At 39.4% G+C, this 19,204-nt stretch overlaps 1 protein-coding gene across 24 annotated transcripts in view; it reads right to left on the bottom strand.

Moving 5' to 3' along the window:
* Pard3b (par-3 family cell polarity regulator beta) overlaps positions 1 to 19,204 on the bottom strand; it is a 1,069,040-nt gene that overhangs the window by 19,082 nt on the left and 1,030,754 nt on the right. Inside the window, exon 23 of one of the 24 annotated variants that reach the window (XM_087205818.1) lies at positions 3,159 to 3,948. The exons of 22 other annotated variants lie outside the window; for them this stretch is intronic. In XM_087205818.1, coding sequence (XP_087061944.1) covers positions 3,879 to 3,948 — 70 coding nt within the window. In that variant the 3' untranslated portion in view covers positions 3,159 to 3,878. Of the gene's footprint in view, positions 1 to 3,158; positions 3,949 to 3,975; positions 8,252 to 19,204 lie in introns of those variants that run through there. One more of the 24 variants, XM_087205814.1, reaches the window with a different exon arrangement.

Raw genomic sequence — 19,204 nt, forward strand, 5'->3', positions numbered from 1 at the left:
ATTAATGGCAATGTGTCTTTTACTGTAATAAATCAAAAAATTAAACATTCATCACATTTTTCCATCACCCCTTGTAGCAATGCTACAAGGTAGATATTATTATTATATCTTATTTGCAGATAAGGAAACTGAGGAGCAGAGTGGTTAAATAATTTAAGCCAAAGTTGCACAGGAAGTGCCAGGGGCTAGGGTCACACATAGGCAGGCAGACCCAGAGGTTTTTGCCTGAGTACTAAAGAGACCATGTAGTCCTTTGACTGCACACAATGCTCACCTGCTCACAATGGACGTGCCAGGTGAAAGACACCGGTTTATATTTGGAAACACATTTTTTAAAGAAAAGAATTGAATGAGTGAAAAGCAAAGGATTTTTTAATGGCTTATAGAAGCCAAAGAAGCTGAAACTGCTGGTACTGCTGCTGAAACACCCAAGGGTGCAACCAGTTTTGTGTGGGAAGTGTCATTCAGAGATCTCAAGCTGCCTTCCCCTGAGGAAAATAGTTTCCTGGTGTCTTTTATGAAAATCAAAACATATTTGTGTGCTTCCATTTGCAAGTTCCTGTGTTCATGATCCAATACAGACATCTCTTATTTTACAACTGAGTTACGTTCCCACAACTAGCTCATTAAATGAATTGGTCACTAAATGAGGAACTGTATATAGTATGTACATTACATTATTCAAAATAAAGAAATAGTCAAAGGAAACTCCAACTTGATGACTTTGCTTTTATTTGTGTAACTCTTACATGCAGTACTGTAATGTATAACATAAAATACAGTACTCTACTGTACAATACAATCAGCAGAATTACAGTACTGTATTGTAGAAGCCGGCACAAGTCTGCACTGCTCATGTTCCTGCATCGTAAGTCCAAATGTGGGTCATAAGTCCAAAGAGTTGTTAAACAGGTAGATCATTAAATGAGGAATATCTGTACCTTCAGTGTTAATGTCATTAAGAATCAGTGGAGTATTTGAAAAACAAAAAAAGAAGATTCTGGGGCTCTAACCCCAGAGATGGGCAGATATGAAAGGGAGCTGGAGAACTACATTTTTCCCAAGGCCCTAGAGGATTCTTATACAGATAGAGCTGGGACCATACTTCAAAGAATCCCATTGCAGTGAAGGGACTTGGGAGACATGTAACGGCCTCCAATGCCCTCTTCAGGGAATGACACGATCCACATGGTAGGCCTGTCAGAAATCTAGATTCCTCTCTTATCCTTACCCCACCTAGACACTGGCTTCTAGAAAGTATTCTTTTAACTATTTGTGGCTGTCTGTCCTCACTGCTGTGGTCTTATTTTAGGTTTAGATCTCTTTTCAGCTAGATCGTTATACCAGCAATAGTACATCAGGACTCATAGGAAGGCAGGTGAAGTTGTGGGTCAGCTTCACAGAAGAACAACTCAACAGTGCAGAACCACAGGGTTCATGTGCAGAACTACTTCGTGTGCAGAACTACAGCATGTGAATCCACAGGATAGCTGAATTTTATAACCATTTGATCAGTTTACATCAGCCCTGAAGCATTTTTGAGCGCATCACACTCTCAAAAGAAAACACAGCATGACTTCTAAAGACAGGTGAGTTCAGTCTTTCTTTGGTGACTGCTGGAACACTTACAGGTTTTGGATACAAAGCTCTCAAATTTAAATCCTGACAACCTAATTGGTAAGAGTTTTTTTTTTTTTTTAAATGTTACTCCCTTCTTTTTTCACATCTGCTAACCACCCCATTACGGCTTGTGTTTAGATGTCCCTCTAAAGCCTCGTGGGGATGAGGTGGGGCTTTCTTTCTCAGAGGTGGCTAAATCCAGAATGTGTGACTGATTCATGGTGGGGCTAGGCTTGAGGGCAATAGGAATAAGGGTGTGATTGCTACCCACCATAAGTAGCCTGAATAAGATAGAAGGGGCAGAAAGGCACTGTTAAGGTCTCTCGTTGCTTTTGCTGCCTTCTGCTGCCAAGAACTGTTGCCCTTCTCCCATCTTTCCTTGGAGCCAGCAAATTATAGACTGAAACCTCTACAAACTATAAGCCAAATAAACCTTTTCCCCTTTAACTTTGCATGTCTGGCAAATACTATTTTGTCTTAGCAATGAGAGAAAAGTAACACACCTCCTAAATTTATAATACTGAGATTTATATAATGTATTTTCACCAATCTCTCCATTCACCTTCTGTTTTAAGAACTGAGCAGGTTAGTACTGTAACCGGAATATGGTGGTTGAAAGACAAATAGATCAGGGACCATTGTCACTTGGGAGAAGTTTGGAGCTTGAAACCCTATTCTGCTACAAACTTATCTGGAGGGATTCAGAGATTATTATTCTAACAGTCTGCTGATGTCCAGTGCCAAAGCAGTGGCACATTCCTCAGTATCCACCAGGTCCTAGAAGGAAGCACTTTTGGCCTCTATTAATTTTGATGTGGAGCCCAAGCAACTCATGATAAATTTCTCCAAAGTGTAGGGAGCAATGGTTGGCCTGCATCTCCTGTCTCCCAAGGCTCCAGGCTGGGCCCCATGGTGCACCCTAGGCTGAGCTTGTGCTCCTACTCAGCCCTCCCATCCAGAATTCAGCTCATTATTCAGCAGAGTGCTTTGGAGAGAGCAGCAGCATGAAAAATTTTACATAAGATCACATTCTATTCAGCTTTCAGTTTTGCAGATGAAATGGATTTATAACACAAAGGTTACTGAACTGTATTGTTGGGATGATTTTCAACAAATAATAAAGGTTATTAAGAGACTCATAGGTACTGATGACTTGTACTCCGCTCCCTCATACTGCTCTGGTCTCTCCATCCTCTGGCTGATCATTACATTGCTAGTAAAAACTGGTTATTAATGTCATTACCAACCTTTTACTTTCAAATCTTCTTTTATTGAAATCAGGGCACTCTTTGTCATTTCTTCTTCTGCTGTAATACAGCTCGTCAACCTGGCTTCTTTAGGTTCCATACTTGTCTTTGATGCTAGTAAAATGGGGCAGCCAGCAAATCAAGGCTTATAATAGCCCAAGCTGATTGATAGCTTATGAAATTACCCTGCTCTCACCATTTCTTCTTTTTTGTCTCAAATATTCTTGTATAGTTACTTACTGTCCTGAGACTTTCCATAACCCCCCCCCCCCTCCAATCCCTTTGACAAACTAATATGTGGGTCCAGAGCCACTGATGAGTGCTTTTAAAAAAGAGAGAGCAAGACAAGCTTTTATTGTGAGCGAGCTCCTTCAGATGTTATTTCATCCTACATTTGTTCTCTAACTCCCTGATTTATTGATTTATTCCTTGAACAATTCAAAGAAAACTGAAAATTCACCCTCTCTTCTATTTCTTTGAGTGCTTCCTTTGCTCTCAGCCATATTTGGTGTGGGTACAGGGGCCAATACAAGATTGTCCCTCTCCACTTTATCACATCCATTCTATTAGTACAGAGGCAACCTCAATTTTTAAAATCAGTCATGAAGCTAAGGCTTTAATCATTTAAATAAAAGCTTATCATAGAAAAGCAAATATTTATAAATAGGAATCATCTAATTTAAAGAAATTAATTAAAAGTAAATGCTGAAGTGATTTCAAACTAAAGACCCATTACCAAATGAAATGTTATTTACCATTTGCCCCATGCCCACTTGTTTTTGAGCTTCAGGGAGATGGAATTCTAAGCCTCTGCTTTTGTGCATCTCAACTTCCAAACCAGCCAGTGTGTGTGGGAATCAGATCTCTTTTGCCCTGCGGTAAGGCAGCTGGTCTTAGAGTTTGAGGTCTGATGGACTGCAGGATAAATGGACCAGTGAGGTGGGGAGGTGTGGAATTGTGCAGGACAGTGAGCAAAGCATACAACCCAGGTGGCTCAGCTTTTTCTGAGCCTCAGGGACCCCATGTGTAAACTGGGGATACTAGGACTGCTTTTCCATCTTCTGCAGTGCTCTGATGGGAACTGAGTAAGAAAAAACAGACAAATGAAAAGATCAGTCATACTGAGGTCCTTAGTACTTGTAGAATTTGAAGTCACAGTCATTCTTAAAAATGTAAAATCAGAGGGCTGGGGATTCAGCACAGTGTTTCTGCCACCTGCCTCACAAGTGCAAGGTCCCGAGTTCAATCCCCGGTACCACACACACACACACACACACACACACACACACACAAATGTAAAATCAGATATATGGAGCCTAAAGTGACTGCCCAGAGACCTAGAATGAACAAATAATCACATCTGTAGGCAAATCCATACCCAGTGGCTGAGTGACACAGACCCTGTGTGGCCCTTCCACATTAACATGTGTCACTGCAGGAAATCTTGTAGCAGAGGTTGCAACTTGTAGGCCCATTTTATACACACACACACACACAGACCTCACATGGGGTTTAAAACATTTTCAGCTAGTTGCTGACATTTGAAAGTCAAGGGCTTTCACATATAAATTCAGCTTTTTTTTTTTTTTTATAGCTTGGATTTGCCTTTCCATAAGGCCACAAAGCTGAGGCAGCTCTCTCAAGGTGGGTACTTCTCTTCCTTAGAATACTGTTTCCTGCAATATTTCCCACCTGCCTCTAATGCTGTTTAGGTTTGCAGTCCCTTCCCCACATGAATATAAATCTCCCCTTCTAGGTTTTGGCCCTGTGGAGAGCAGTTTGCATCTCCACTTACAGGTGTGTGCTTTCCAAATGCCCCACTTTGAAGAGTGAAGGTCCTGGGAAATAGACTAAATTTTCTATCACCTTTCTCAGTTCATCTTTAAATCTTTAAAAATAAATTCTCTATTCAGTATTAGGATAGGAATTCCAAAGACTGGGTCATATCCCAGGGACTTTCAGACAGGCCATTTTCTTTCCCAGGCCTTATCTTCAACTCTCTGAAGTGAAGACATTAGAATAGGTGGTCTCCAATGAGTCGCTGGGGTTTACAATTTCATGACCCTACCAGGCGCTACACAGGCTCCAGTCCAAAATGACCTCAGCTCACATTGCTCCCCTTCAGTCTGACCCCTGCAAGAGTGAGCCTGACCAGATCTCTTCACTTATCTGTGCCTTGGTTTGTCCATCTGTAAAATAATATGTGCTTTTCTTTTCACAAGAGTGAATGAAATAATACAGGTAAAAGCATATTGGAGGAAAGCTGGGGCAAAATACATCCAAGATCTTATATCACTCTTGTGTAATTATGAAGGAAAACTTGCCTTGCCTAATGGGATTACTGGATCAGAATTCACAGTTCCCACTGAGAAGTATGCAGGTCATTTCCATGCCAACAAGGCAAGACTTTTTACACTTACTCTTAGCAGGGTAATATGAGGCCTCAGACAAAGGGCAAATGTGGACTCTAATTTACCTCTCTGTTCCATGACTTTATGAGGATTATATGTAGTTAACTATTATCAGGTTGTTAAACAATTTGATGAGGTGCGAACTAGGCCTTTAATTGTTTTATTTACAACATACTTATACATTTCATTGGGGAATTCTTTACTTATTTGATTAAGAATGGTGTAGTGAACTATACAATTTGGTAAAACCAGAGGCTGAAAAACAGTCACTAGAATTTTAACAGTCTTAAAGCCATTTGTAAATGTGGAATCACACTCAGCTGAGGTTAAAAAAAAATCAACAACCACACATGAATTAAATTGTTAAGCACATTTATCACCACCATTTGAAAATAATAAAAACCAAGATAGGAAAAAATAACTAAATTTAAATCTACTTGTTCTGCTCTAGTACCTTTTCTGGTAGAAAGAAATGGCTTCAAGGGAACATTTCATTTTTCAGGGATAGGTGATCAGAATTGCTTTTAGAAATCAAATGTTTTCTTAAAGAATAATCCTTGTATCCTTCCTCTGTGGTTTTAAATCTGGACAGATGAAACTTGTAATTGTACCCTGACCCAGAAGGCCATTTTACTCTTTGGTTGGTGATAGTGATAAACCTACCCCAAAATACCATCAAGCATCTAAAAAAAGTCAAAAGCCCAGAGTCAATCCCAGAGGATCACATGGTCTACCTGGGCAGAGAAGGAAAGAGATGAGAAGGGATATAAGCTCAGTGCTGAATAAGTGCCATGGGCTGTCTGCTATAGGCGAGCTTTCTAATGGGGAGGGTGCTGGATTTGGGTGAGTAGAGAGATGGGGGTGACCACCTTGTAAATGAGGCAACTGAAAAGCTGATACTGGGGTGGAGGGTGGCTAGAGGTCAAGACAGATGTTGTGTTTTTGTTCAACTGCACTTGTCTCAGGTATCACTTCGTCCTTATCTTTTATTTCTGAAGCTGCTGCTCCCCGCTGGTTATGGAGCCATGTCAGTTAATGTTAACAGTTTAAGCCATGATTGGATTAAACATCAGTAATGCTGGATTTTAAGACATGACTGGATTAAAATCATATAGTAAGATTATGTAACATCATAGAAACCCTTTAACAGTGGAGATGGTATATTGTTTAGGAAAAGTACTGGCTCTATAACAGAACTCTATGGAATCACTAATCACTATGTTTAATTACATGTTTTCTTGTCTATCCCCAATAAACTGTAGGTTACATGAGGGCAAAGACTGCCTCTGAGTCCACTACTGACTCCCCAGTGCCTAGCACATGGTAACATTCAATATAATATCTATCAGTGAGTTTTATCTGGAGATTCTTGCAGTAGAAATAAAGGCTTCTCTTTCTCTAAACTGCATACTCATTTGGGTTTCAGCCTAGTATCTTTCCCTCTTCACAACAGGCATCCTGCTTACTGCCCGGTGATGAAGCTCTCATCCCAGATGCCAGTTCTGGCAAATTAGGCATCTCTGATGGCCTGAAAGCCACTCTATAGTAAACAAGAGCACTGGGCTTGGAATCAAAACACCTGGGTTCAAGTTTCAGCTCTGCCACTGGCTTTGAGTGAAACAATTCTCTGTGTTCATTTTCTTCACTCTGAAATGGGAACCATATTGTCAAACTTACAGAGTTGTTGGAAGAAGATCAAATTAGAGAAGTATGGAAAAGTTCTGTGTAGCTGACAAAACCCTATTCAATTATGAGATACTGTTAGCATTCCTAGCATGACCCTCTGCTTTATCCAGGCAAGAAATTCTGTAAATAAAAATCCTCCTATCCCAGAGTCTTGATGTTCAGGGCAGGGGGCCTTCATCTGCTGCTGGGTCATCCAGATGCCAATAGATCCATTGCCTTTGTCTTCTAAAGATTCCCTCTTGGCCTGTGCTCCTCTCTGCCATTTTGGACCTTGGATTTTTAGCTAACTCGAGTGGACTTCGCTTTCTTTGATGACCTGAACTCCTACACATATTTCTATCTTTTCCCTCTAGGCCCTCTCCTGATCCCTTCCATCTAAGTCTGTGTTCAGTTCTCAGCTGACCTCAAACCAAGCAATCTGATTTTTCAACACAGATACAGCTCTAAGCATCAGGGGACGATATAGCAGGGAGGTTAAAAGCAAAGAGTTCTGGGTTTCCACTTAATGAATGTTTGACTTTGGGTAAGTGGTTTATCCTCTATAACACTGTCTCAATTTCTTCATTGGCATAGTAATGGTTACCTGGTTCCATTGAGTAGTTGGGAGGGTTAAACGAGAACATGTGTACACCCCTTAGCCAAGCATGTAGGCATGGTAAGTGATTGATAAAGGCTGGCTGCCATTATTATGATTACTATTCTTCTGGTCCCAAGCTTTTATTTACTTATTCCTGATTCCATAACTTCTTACGTGCTTTTCTCAGTCTTTCACATATTCTCATATGTTCACAAGCCTTCTTCCCCTCCAAAAATCTGCTTCCTCCAGATGGAAATCAGGCAAGTTATCACCACTTTCCAAAAATTTATGGACTATGCACACTTAAAAATCTTACACAAAATACACAAAAATGTACATCCTAAACAGTTGTTCTTTTTCTTCTTGTCCTATATCTATATTTTTAATTGCTATTTATGTGTAGGTTTACATTGTTGCCACCACTTAGGGAACTGCTGAAAGACTTGAGTTTGATTGTTAACGTTCTCAGAGAAAGACAAACACAATTACATGTGAAGCTATAATGTGAGTTATAGATGATGCAGGAATCTAAACCCAGTAGAAGCTGGGCAGCAGCCAAGAGACTATCAGGCATGGTCTCAGAAGAAACATAACATTCCAGATCTCTCTCGTCTTTTTCCTTTGTGTGGGATTATCCGGATGGATGAAACACTGGGTTGTATTTTCTTGAGGAAAGATGCTTGAAGTCTGTGGTCAAATGACAATCAGACCTGGAAGTAGAGAATGGTTTGGGGCATTGGTCTGACAGATAATTTTTTTGGGGGGGATTGATACTCATCCTACTTTTTTGTGAATATGGGACAAGGTTTTTGTGAATAAGAGCTCCTACCTTTCTCTTTCATCCTTGCTTCTATCTATACCTCTTTCCTTGTGACCAGAGTTGGGATGATGAGAAGTTGCTATTACCTGCTTTGTCTTGATTATAGCATCGTGCTCTTTGGGGAATTAATCCAAGCTCACTCTCAGTCCATAAACTCCATATGCAGTGACTCCCCTCAAACTCTAGAGCTGGCATCTGATGCAGACCTGACCAATCAGAACATTCCACCCTTTGCGTATGGTGATTGTTTATGATTAAGCAGATATCCCAGTGAAAGCAACTTGAAGCAATTCTGGGACTTTTGTTGGATACAGTAAAATGAGAGAATTCCTCTTTTGTGGAGTGGCTGAGAAGGTGAGAGACAAGCCTGAAACTGTGAGTGGCCATGTTGACACCATGGAAGAGCTGACCCGAGACTGAAACTAACACAGAAGAGAACAGAATCAATAGATTCTGAATGAAGAATGAAGCCAGATGCTCATGTCTTTCTCCAAATTCCTGGTAATTTAACCTAAAGATAAGCCTGTACTCAGACTTTTAAAAAGTTATATCTACCACTGAATTATTTTCTATCTAATTATAACAATTTGTGAATAATGTAGGAGACCAGTAATGGTTACCACAAGTTTGTATATAGAGGATGGCACTCATGGTGTGACAGGCTGCACTGTCCAATTGATTGGCTTAAGAGTGAGGATTATTAAAGCACATTTCTGGGTGTGTCAGGTTGGGTCACAGAGGGGTGACTTTGGGGACTAGATCTGGTCACTGGCTTCTTCCTCTTTGGCACTGTTCCACTCCTCTGCTTCCCAGCTGCCATGAAGTGAACAGCTTTCCTCCACCATACACTTCTGCCATGATGTTTCTGCCTCTGGAACCAGCTTACCATGGATGGAAACCTCTGAAACCATGAGATAAATGATCTCCTTTCCTTTCAGTTCTAGGTGTCATGCATTTTCCCCAGCAACAGGAAAGCTGACGGATAGATATAATATGAATGCAAGTACTATGGGATAAACTTCTTGGAAAGAGTAGATAATCATTCATTTTGGAAACTTTTAAGGTAGAGAAAGGCTTTGTTGTAGCCCCTTTTGCCTTACCATGGCACAGCTTCCAACATCCCCAGGCTGGAGAAGATAAAAAGCAAAAAGCCTACAATAAATAAATCCCTTTTTTTTAGCTGTGATAAAGAGGGTCTTGAATGGAGAAAATAAAGATCCCTGGGGTGTAAGCAGTGGACTGCTGGAGTTTTAGTCCTTGACAAACTTGTTTAGGCTCAGATGGCCATGCCTATAATTAACTTTTATAATTATATATGCATTCATAATATCTACTTCTGAGAAAGAGAATAATCCTAAACTGTGGTCCTGTAGCAATTCTCCAGTAGCTAACAACCACGGGAGTATACAAATAATTTGCAATTAGGTTTATATAAATATAAAACATGTCAGGAAAATTCCTTCCCCTTCAGACCCAATGAAAAGGAAGTTAGAAAAAAATGGCTTGTACCCATCTCTAGCCTGTGTCTCATTCTTCTAGCCACAAAAATGTGCAGCCTTAATCAGTTCCTAGTCTCCATCTGTCTCTCTGTTTATGTTCACCATTTGAGATAGACCTGGATTTGGAGTTGCTGTGAGAATGGAGGTCTGGGGAGCCTACCGTTGAGAGATCCTAATCTCATCCTGTGGCATACTGATTTTATAAAAAGAATAATAAGGCTCGCGATGTTTATTTGAATGGTAAACAGACTAAGCCTAAGAACTTGAAGAGTTGTTTGTAAGGAACAGCACAGAGCAGCTAGTTTGCCTGAGCTCTCTCCTATGTGTTTTTTAAAATTTTATTTTTATTTTTTGGTACCGGGGATCAAATTGGGGACCTTGAGCTTGCAAGGCAGGTGGTGGAACCACTGAGCTAAATCTCTGGCCCTCTCCTATGTGTTTTTGAAAGAGTACAAGTCAGGGCCTCCTAGAGATCTCTGATTTGGGGTTTTCAAGGGAACAGTCAAAGCCGTGGTAATGGGGGTATTTCCTAGGAGTCACACCATGACATGACCTGGCAAATACAGCCCAGATAAATACAAAGCTCTCTCTTATTTTCTTTTAGTTAAAAAATGCATTAAGGTATAATTTACAATATATATATATCCATTTTCAGGGTTTACTTCCATGAGGTTTTGTAAGTACATAACCGCTAAATCAGCAGTAGAATCCAGGATATGGGTGACTCTTAATTCTACCTTGTTCATTTCTCTTTGCTTAGCCAAACCTGGAAACTGAGCATTTCTTAACTCCACAGAAGATACACATGCAAAATTCCACACTTAGAAAAGAAATCATTCTTTGTCTGGAAAAACACCAGTCACTCATGTTTGATAAAAATTGCTGAATATATTTAAAAGAAATCCTGGTCTGGATGGTTAACAAAAATGAGAAATCTGAGCGCTGGAAAGAATTCTTTGGGCTAGAATTCTCTTGGAAAACATGCCATGTCATCTCAATCACAGTTATTCTATTGCTTTATCCCTTTCTGTTAGAGGAAGCTTTTTTTTTTTTAATGACAAAAACACAAAGTACTGAAAAAGAATTTGCTTTCAATGACAGAATTTTTAATGGCTTAATTAGAAAGTCCACAAAACTTAATAGAAACAGAATCTCCACTTAAACTCAATATGATTGAAAATTGAGAATGGTCCTTTCTGACACCTTCACAGGAAAACATCTGGAATATTGTTCTCTCAGTTGCAAATTCCTTCTTGTGTTTTTGACATTCTTTGTCTGCCTTAAAATTGAGCTAAATGCCTACTACGTGCAGGTACTACCTAGGCTGAAGAAATAGTGGAGACAAGTTAAAGCCCCATTCTCAGGGAACTTAATCATTTTTGCTTTCCATGTTGTAAACCTGGTCCCATTTCAACCCCACTTCTAGTATATCTGCTGCTTCCTCTGCAAAGTACAGCAATAAACAGGAAACGGAAAAGTGAAGGGAGCAGAAAAATGAAGAAAAAATAGTCCAATTACTATTTTCTATTTGATGAAGACTAACAGTTGTATTCATTTTCCTACCATTTGTCAAAGCTGGAGTTCATGGTAGAAGATTTTGAAATTCTGAATTAATGAAAGCAAAGAAAACCCAACTAGAACAGCCCAATACCTGAGCTCTTGTCTGAAAAAGTCTCTCACAGTGGCTCAACTTACACCAGGGAAAGGAAAATCCTCAGAGAGAGATCAAAGTTAATGTCAATACAATGAGGTGCCGTAAGCATCCAATAATTACTGCATTTCTTACATGTCAGATGTTTGGAGAAGAGTATAAACTATTTCCTATGGCTGTGGTAGCACTACTCAGAACACTGAAACTGTCGGTTTACTAAATATAGATGCAGGTAATATGATAGTCAAATACCAAATCTATATCTGATGTATTCTAATGCTCACTGTGGTCATTAGGAATATGAAGAATAGGCTCCTTAAGTCCTTTTAATTTAAGTAGCTTCTTCATGAAAACACTAAGAAGTAAAAGCAGATTCATACCACAAATATAATTGTGGTTTATAAAAAACTGAAAGTGATTCCTGAGAATACAGATTTACTTCTTGACCAGTGGCTTCTGTAATTTTTCAAGATGTGATGCTCACTCAACAGCACTCTGGCTCTTTGAGACCTGTGATTTTTATGTCAGAATAGAGACAAGACTCCACAAAGGACCTGATAGTTGTATGGGTCTTCTGGTCAACTATGGTTGTAAATGTGGCTCTTAAGACAACCAGCATGAGGCTCACTTCTTGAGAGCCCAGGATGGAAATGGATGTGTTGGCATAGCAGCTCTTTGCTCTTGAATTTTTGAATGAAAGACTCAAGGAATTCACAGTACATGTACCACAAGAAACTTTTTCCTTGCTTCTTTTGGTGTATGAGATTTATTGAGTTGAATATGTTGAACCATCCTTGCATCCTTGGGATGAATCCTACTTGGTCATGGTGTATGATCTTTTTGATGATTTGCTGCATTCTGTTTGTCAGTATCTCAGTGAGGATTTTTGTGTATATGTTCATTAAATAGACTGGTCTGTAATTCTCTTTTTTGGTTAGGTCCTTTTCTAGCTTTGGTATCAGAGTAATGCTTGCTTTCAGGAATGACTTTGGAAATACTGCTTCCCTTTTGATTTCATGAAATAGTTTGAGGAATACTGGTGTTGGATCTTTTCTAAAGTTCTTGTAGAATTTAGTGGTGAGTCCATGAGGACCTAGGGTTTTCTTAGCTTTCCCCCTTCTAGGTTTCTTCCCGAAAGAGTTAAAGTTATCATAGCACAGTGATAATTATACTCATGGTTAATAACAGCACACTTTATAATAGCTAAATCTTGGAAAGAGCCCATATGCTCATCAACAGATGAATGGATAAAGAAAATGTATTTGTATACAGTAGAGTACTACTCTACTATAAAGAAGAATAAACTTGAGACATTTTTAGGTAAATAGTTGGATCTCGAGACCATAATCTTAAAGGAAATAAATCAGACACACAAGTTTAAATGTTGCTTTGTTTCTCTTGTGTGAGAAACTCAAAGTGTAAATAAGGAGAAAATTGGAGGATAGATATTAGGAAGTAGGAAGAACTTATTTAAATGAGAAGGGGTCGAAGGGATGGGGAGAGGCAAAAGAGAAGAGAAAGAATTTAAAAAAAGAGAGAGTTGAAGGGAAAAAATGGAAACAGCTTTTATAAATGGGGAAGAGAAGAAGGATTGAAGTGAGTCGGGGGGGGGAAGAGTTAAGATATATTATATACAGGTACAAATTCCCCATGATGAGTGTGATCATTATGTATGGCAAACATGTACTAATAAAAATAAATAAATTAATAAACCCTAAATTTTTAAATAGACAAAGGACTAAGCCTTACAACTGTCACCACACCCTTGGTATTAAGGCTTACAATTTGTGAAAAAAATTTCATAATAAAGAACAGGGACACCTGGCCCAGACTGAAAATTTGCAATTGTCTTTGTACAACAAAATCTATAATCCCATGGTAGTTCCTTCCAGGGCTAAATTGTTCCAATAACTGGACATCAAAGACTAGGCAATGTGTCAAGTAAAGGAAAATTGTGGCTTCAGATGTATGAAATTGTGAAACCCAAATCATTTTTATCCTTATGCCAAACTCCTAAAGAAACTATGTATGTATTTTATATATAGCTCAAGGCTATGTATAAAGAAGGTTAATAATAGGAAACAGGACATTTTCCACTGCCCCTTTAAAATGAAGAAAAGAAGAGCTGTATAGGATGAAATATCTAAAATGAAGAAAATTCTTCAGTAATCTCTCACCCACAGAACCCTCCTTGGATATTAGGTGACAAGAAAGAAAATCATAATAGAATAATAGCCTTTCACACAAAAGAATTATGGTAAGTTGACATTAGGTTGAGCCACAGTCCAGTCAAAATGAAAGAAGTTCTGAGCTCAGCCTGTCACGGACTCTTTATAAGAGGAGAATCAATATGTGTTTTCAGACTGCCTTCCTTATATTCAGGCTGCAGTAACTTGAACTGAAAATTGGCTTTTTATGGAGATTTATTACAATAGCATTGCCATTCAAGAACAGGCAGCTATCACCATAAATAAAGACCAGACAAAAAGGGATGTGAAGATGCAAGACAGAAAGAGAATTTGTAAAGGTGGGTAAATCATGCACTTACTTATATTGTAAATAAATACACACCACTAAAAGCAATCACTCATTAGAAGCAAATCTTTTCTGCCCTGGAAAAATCAAGTCAAGCTGCCATAGTTGGAATTGCTTAACTTTGTCCAAAGAATTCTTGGCCTTCCTGGAGCTCAGAAACCAAGGCCCTGACCCATGGTTATGATACACGAAGGCTGTGCTGACGAACAAAGGATTCTGAGGCCACCAAACGCACTGGGCCCGGTGGGGGGGGGGTGGTATGTACACAACCAACACTACTGATGAGGCTTGTTTTCCACCAGAGAACACAAAGCCACTGAAATCTAGTTCAAAGCCCTTCCTGAAACATGACGGGGAGAAGCAGCTGGCTCCTCATTCCCCATACTTGGCCTACAAGTTGAAGAGGCAGGGCCTCAGTGTCTTGGCATATTTCCTTCGGACACTGGAACCTATGTAAGTGAACGTGTTTCTATGTCCAGGCTTGTTGTTTCAGCTGTTCTGAGACCTGAGGATATCAATTTCTCCCTGCATGGAGATGCTGACCTCCATGCAGCTTTCAGCATACTGCCCACCTCCCCCTTCTCTATGGGCTCCACATTGACGTAAAGGCCTGCAATTGTTCCTGAGGCTACCACTTAGACCTTCTCATCCCCACTAAATGATTCATTTTGTTGGATTAACCCTTTAAAAACACCTATTTACCAAAAGGTCCCTGGGGATTTTTGCACACACACTATCATTTAGGTCCCAGCGGGGTAGATTTAACTTTAAGGCTACTTGAGTTGACAATGTGGGTTTTGTTAGCCCCAATTTACTTACAAGCTCAGGCCAGTATTTACTTTGTGAGATGGGACATACACAAATACTCATTTCTCAGGCTCTACATTCCAAATATTTCTCCTCCATAAGCACTTACATGGGCATTTCACACAAAAGACTGAGTTACATGGGACCTATTTTCATGCCTCCACTACCCAGGCTCCTTTTTTGCTTGGTGCCATGTTTTGCCTATAATCAGCTGTGTGCACAATGAATGGTGACTGCCAAATGGCCATTTGTGGGTGCAATTAGACACCTGTGCCTTCAAACAAGTTGCAAGCACCTAATTGTGTCTGCATGTAGCCACTTGTGGGTGCAATTATCCAGAAACCCAGGTGTGTTTGGTATTATGCACAATTTTTAAAAAGGTAAAAAGGTTCAGGTTGAACATGTGCCCTTCAAACTTTCAGCAGGGTAGCTCAGCAGCAGCTACCTATCCTTTCTATATAGGGAGCCTCTGTTTCAGGCTCTACTGTAGTGCTGCCCAACAGAAAATAATGCAAGCCACATGCATAACTTAAAGTTTTCTAACAGTCACATTCAAAAGAAAAGTGACACAGTAAAAATTTAATAATTATTTGACTAAACCCAGTATATCCAAAATATTTTAACCTATAGTCAGTATAAGGATAATTGATATTTTATAATTTTGAAGTCATTAAATCTTGGAATTGGATGTATATTTTACATTTAAAGCATACTGAAATTTGGCCTAGGCACATTTTAAGTGTTTTACAGCTACAGTGGACCCTTCACTTAGGAACTCAATTCATTTGTGAGGCCACTGTGACTCAAGTTGGTCATTTGAAGACCCAGGCTCCTCTACACAGCTTTCAGTCTCTCTCCTGTATACAGGCAGGTCTCAGTGTCCTTAGAGAGACATTGTCCCAGGATTTTTCAATTAACCTCACACAGGAAAGGATGTTGTAATGTTCCTTCCAGAACTCTTTAAGGGTTAAACCTGTATCTGAGACCATCTGGAAGCAGCCAGCATTCAGGTTGTAGCTCAAGACTTTGTAAGTTAGTACTAAAATCCCAGTCATAACCCAAGTTGTTTATATGTCAGGCTGGTTGTAACTCAAGGGTCCACTTACATGTGGTTGTGGCTACCGTATTGGGATAGTGTGGGTATACAAAGAAATATTTTCAATTGTGATTGACTGCTTGAATTTTTAACTTCCTGAATATTTACAAAATTAGGTTTCAGACATCATATTAGAAAATGTCCTTCAGTGTCTTAGGGCTGTCATAGGTAACATGGATCTTCATTATAAACATTTCCAGTGAAATAAAGTGGAATGTCAGAAATCTGCTCCTATCTCTTTGCATTATGGTTTATGAGGAGCAGAACTGGGCTGGCTTTGTCTGCAAAGACAGAAGAGAGGCAGCTAGAGTTGAAGGAGAGGTGAAGTCGGGGTGGGGATACATAGGAAGAAGGAATAAATAGACTCAAGATTTTGCAGACCTCAGCTGTATCCTCTGTTATGTACCACATAGTTTCAATTCATCCAAATAAGTACGGTTTTAGATAATTTTAACAGAAGGTATGATTCATTTTGGTTGCTTGTTGGTTTATGGAATTGAAATTTGGTAAAAAAAAAACCCCATCTTTCTTCAGCTATAAAGTGAAGAAATAATAGAACCCACTCCACTGGGCTGTGGTGAGGATTAAAAGAGTATATGACTTAGCATATGACTTAAGACGCAGTGAACAATAGATGCAGGCTGCCATCATCCACCATGCCACTATGCCCTTCCTGGGATGTGCATAATCGAACACTTCCTGAACAGTGTGTGTCTGCCTCCATTCCCACACAGAGTTTAAGATTAACTTCTCCCTTGCACATGGTTTCCATCTCTTAATTCCTCCGATGTCACTGGCCTGCATGCAGGTAAGTTCTGAGTTCCAGAATCAAAAGTGAACATCTCTGATGCTCCCATCTATTTCTAGCAGACTTTTAAGCTCATGACACAGGTATTGCCACAGAACTGGTCACATAGAGGCTCCAAGCCACGAGAACTGCTCTAAATTTCATTTCACAAAAGATAAACTTGGGGAGCAGGTATTGTGCATTTTTCCCCTGTACAAATCAAGAACAATCAATTTCCCATACTTTTGTAACAATCAAGTTTTATTTTTAAACAATTAGGTTAAATATTTAAATACCCATATGTCTTCCCATCAGACATGCCTCCTTTCCCTGATATCTGAGCAACAGCCAATTCAACAACCCAGCTGTGCTGGCTTTGGTGCCCCTTTCACCAGCTTCACCAGGTAACTGCTAGCAACTTCCTCACCACTTCTTTTCTTCCTTGCCTGCCTCAGTCATCAAGAGCACTAAGCACATCCACTTTCCCTAGGAGTGTCACTAATAAACTTCTCAGTTAACTCCATCAGAGGCAGCACCACTTTCTTTCCGTGATCCCTCCTTCCTCTACGACCTCTCCCACTCCTCCCCAGACACCTCAAGAAAATCTCTCCTAGTTTCTCTTGGTTCCATTTGCTCTTTGTTCTATTGCCAAACACATCCAAGAAGAAGGCAATAATCTACACTAGTTCACAGCATTTTCAAAGACAAAGAATGTCCCAAAGGAACCAGAGTCATCAGCATGGACAGAGGCCAGATGCTTCCTTCAGAACTGCAAACATAGCTTCCAGATACTCCCTCATCCTCCTAGTCAACCTGCTTTTTCTCAAGCACAATTATTAAAATAGATGAAACATAATTACTTATTCAATTTTATATTTTCTGCCTTAATTATCAGCATTGTAATGATATTCTTAAAAGTAATGTTTCCTCATTCTGTTTCCTTTCATTACTTTTCATTTCTGTATCAGACTCTGGTGTGTCAAGACAACAACATATGAATTATCCTGAGGATATTATCTGGAGGGGATGCTCATGCTGGAGCAGGTGTGTCAGCCAGTGTCTCATGGTACAATATTTTACAAAAGGATCTTCACATGGACAGGACTTCAGTGCCAGCAGAGGACAATCTGGGAACATACTCACAAACAGAGCATCATTTCTGTGAGAAGTGCACCTCAAGTTCTAGGACACTGGTTTGCACACAGGCTGGGGAAGTCATTTATGGTTAGGGACTGAGCTCTTGAGGGATAGATTTGGGCTGGACAATCTGAGATACAGGCAAGCTGTGTGAACCAGCTATAAACCAAGTCCAGAAAAGCTGCCTCAGAGGAGACAACTTTCATGGGCTTCCAAAGTGAAGTTATTCCTCCTTCCACTATCTTTTTATTGTAAGAAAGTTAAATTCAGTTTTGTCATCCATTTAAAGTAATAGTTAATGCTCAACCTTGTTCAAATGTTCAAAGTGTGAGCATTTTCTCAATTAAGATACACATTTGCAAAAGTATCCAGGTATTTTATACTTAAATTGCAATCAAAACTTACTTTATCTTTCAAGTCCCTCTCACTATGAGATGGGATAATTTTAGAGTTAAACTTGTCAGGATAATTCTAAAGAAGGCTATTGTAATTATTGTCACATTGAAAGGAGTAGCTTTTTCCAAGGTATTTTAGTGCCTTATTCCTTCCCATGATGGAGTAAGCGAAGAATGAAACCACCATCTGTGGAACGGCTGGGACACTGGAAGTTTTTAATTCTCTCTTATGTGACTATCATTGGGGGATCCATTTGTGTTTCAAAGTTCTACTCATTGTAATAAATTCTTTTAAAAACTGAAGTCAAACAGTGAGACATTTAAAACCACCTTTTTTAGGCTATGAAATGAATTCTTTGAGTTTCTGTGTAATTAAAAATTAGGTATTACCATAGCTTTGGGTGCCAAATTTGAGATGGCAAATCATGGATACACATCCTCATCTTGTCCTCTGGTCATGGACCCTTGGTCTCAACCATGAAGCGATATCCACATGCCCTCTTATTTCGGTGTCACCATGCCCATGTCATTCCCATTATTACAGATGTCAAAGAAGAGACAGGAGAAGCCCTTTTTATTACAGGCATGAATGATAGTGTGAGATCACATCTTCCAGGGGCACTCTGCTAAAATGGGTGATTCAGAGTTGCTATGCCTCATTCTTGAAAAAAGATCTAAATTTATTGCATTTAATCTTTAATATAAATCACCAAACCACAATGTGTTATAAAATGAGCTAAAAATGCTGCTTAACAGACATTATTAAAGCATCTTAAGCACGGAGCCATTTCTAATTGGGAAAAGTTCACAGATGAACACTTCTTGCAAGTGCTCATTTTTAAGAAATATTTCTTCCAGGAAGAAGGCCCTTATTTCAGTGTGAGATAAAATCTGGAGGACAAATATCTTTATAAAAGTATCATCTTTAAGTTCACA

This window comes from Heterocephalus glaber, unplaced genomic scaffold (genome assembly GCF_053883595.1).
Source record: "Heterocephalus glaber isolate CG9 unplaced genomic scaffold, H.glaber_assembly_v1.0 deba00000621, whole genome shotgun sequence".
In the NCBI taxonomy this organism is placed as follows: domain Eukaryota; kingdom Metazoa; phylum Chordata; class Mammalia; order Rodentia; family Bathyergidae; genus Heterocephalus; species Heterocephalus glaber.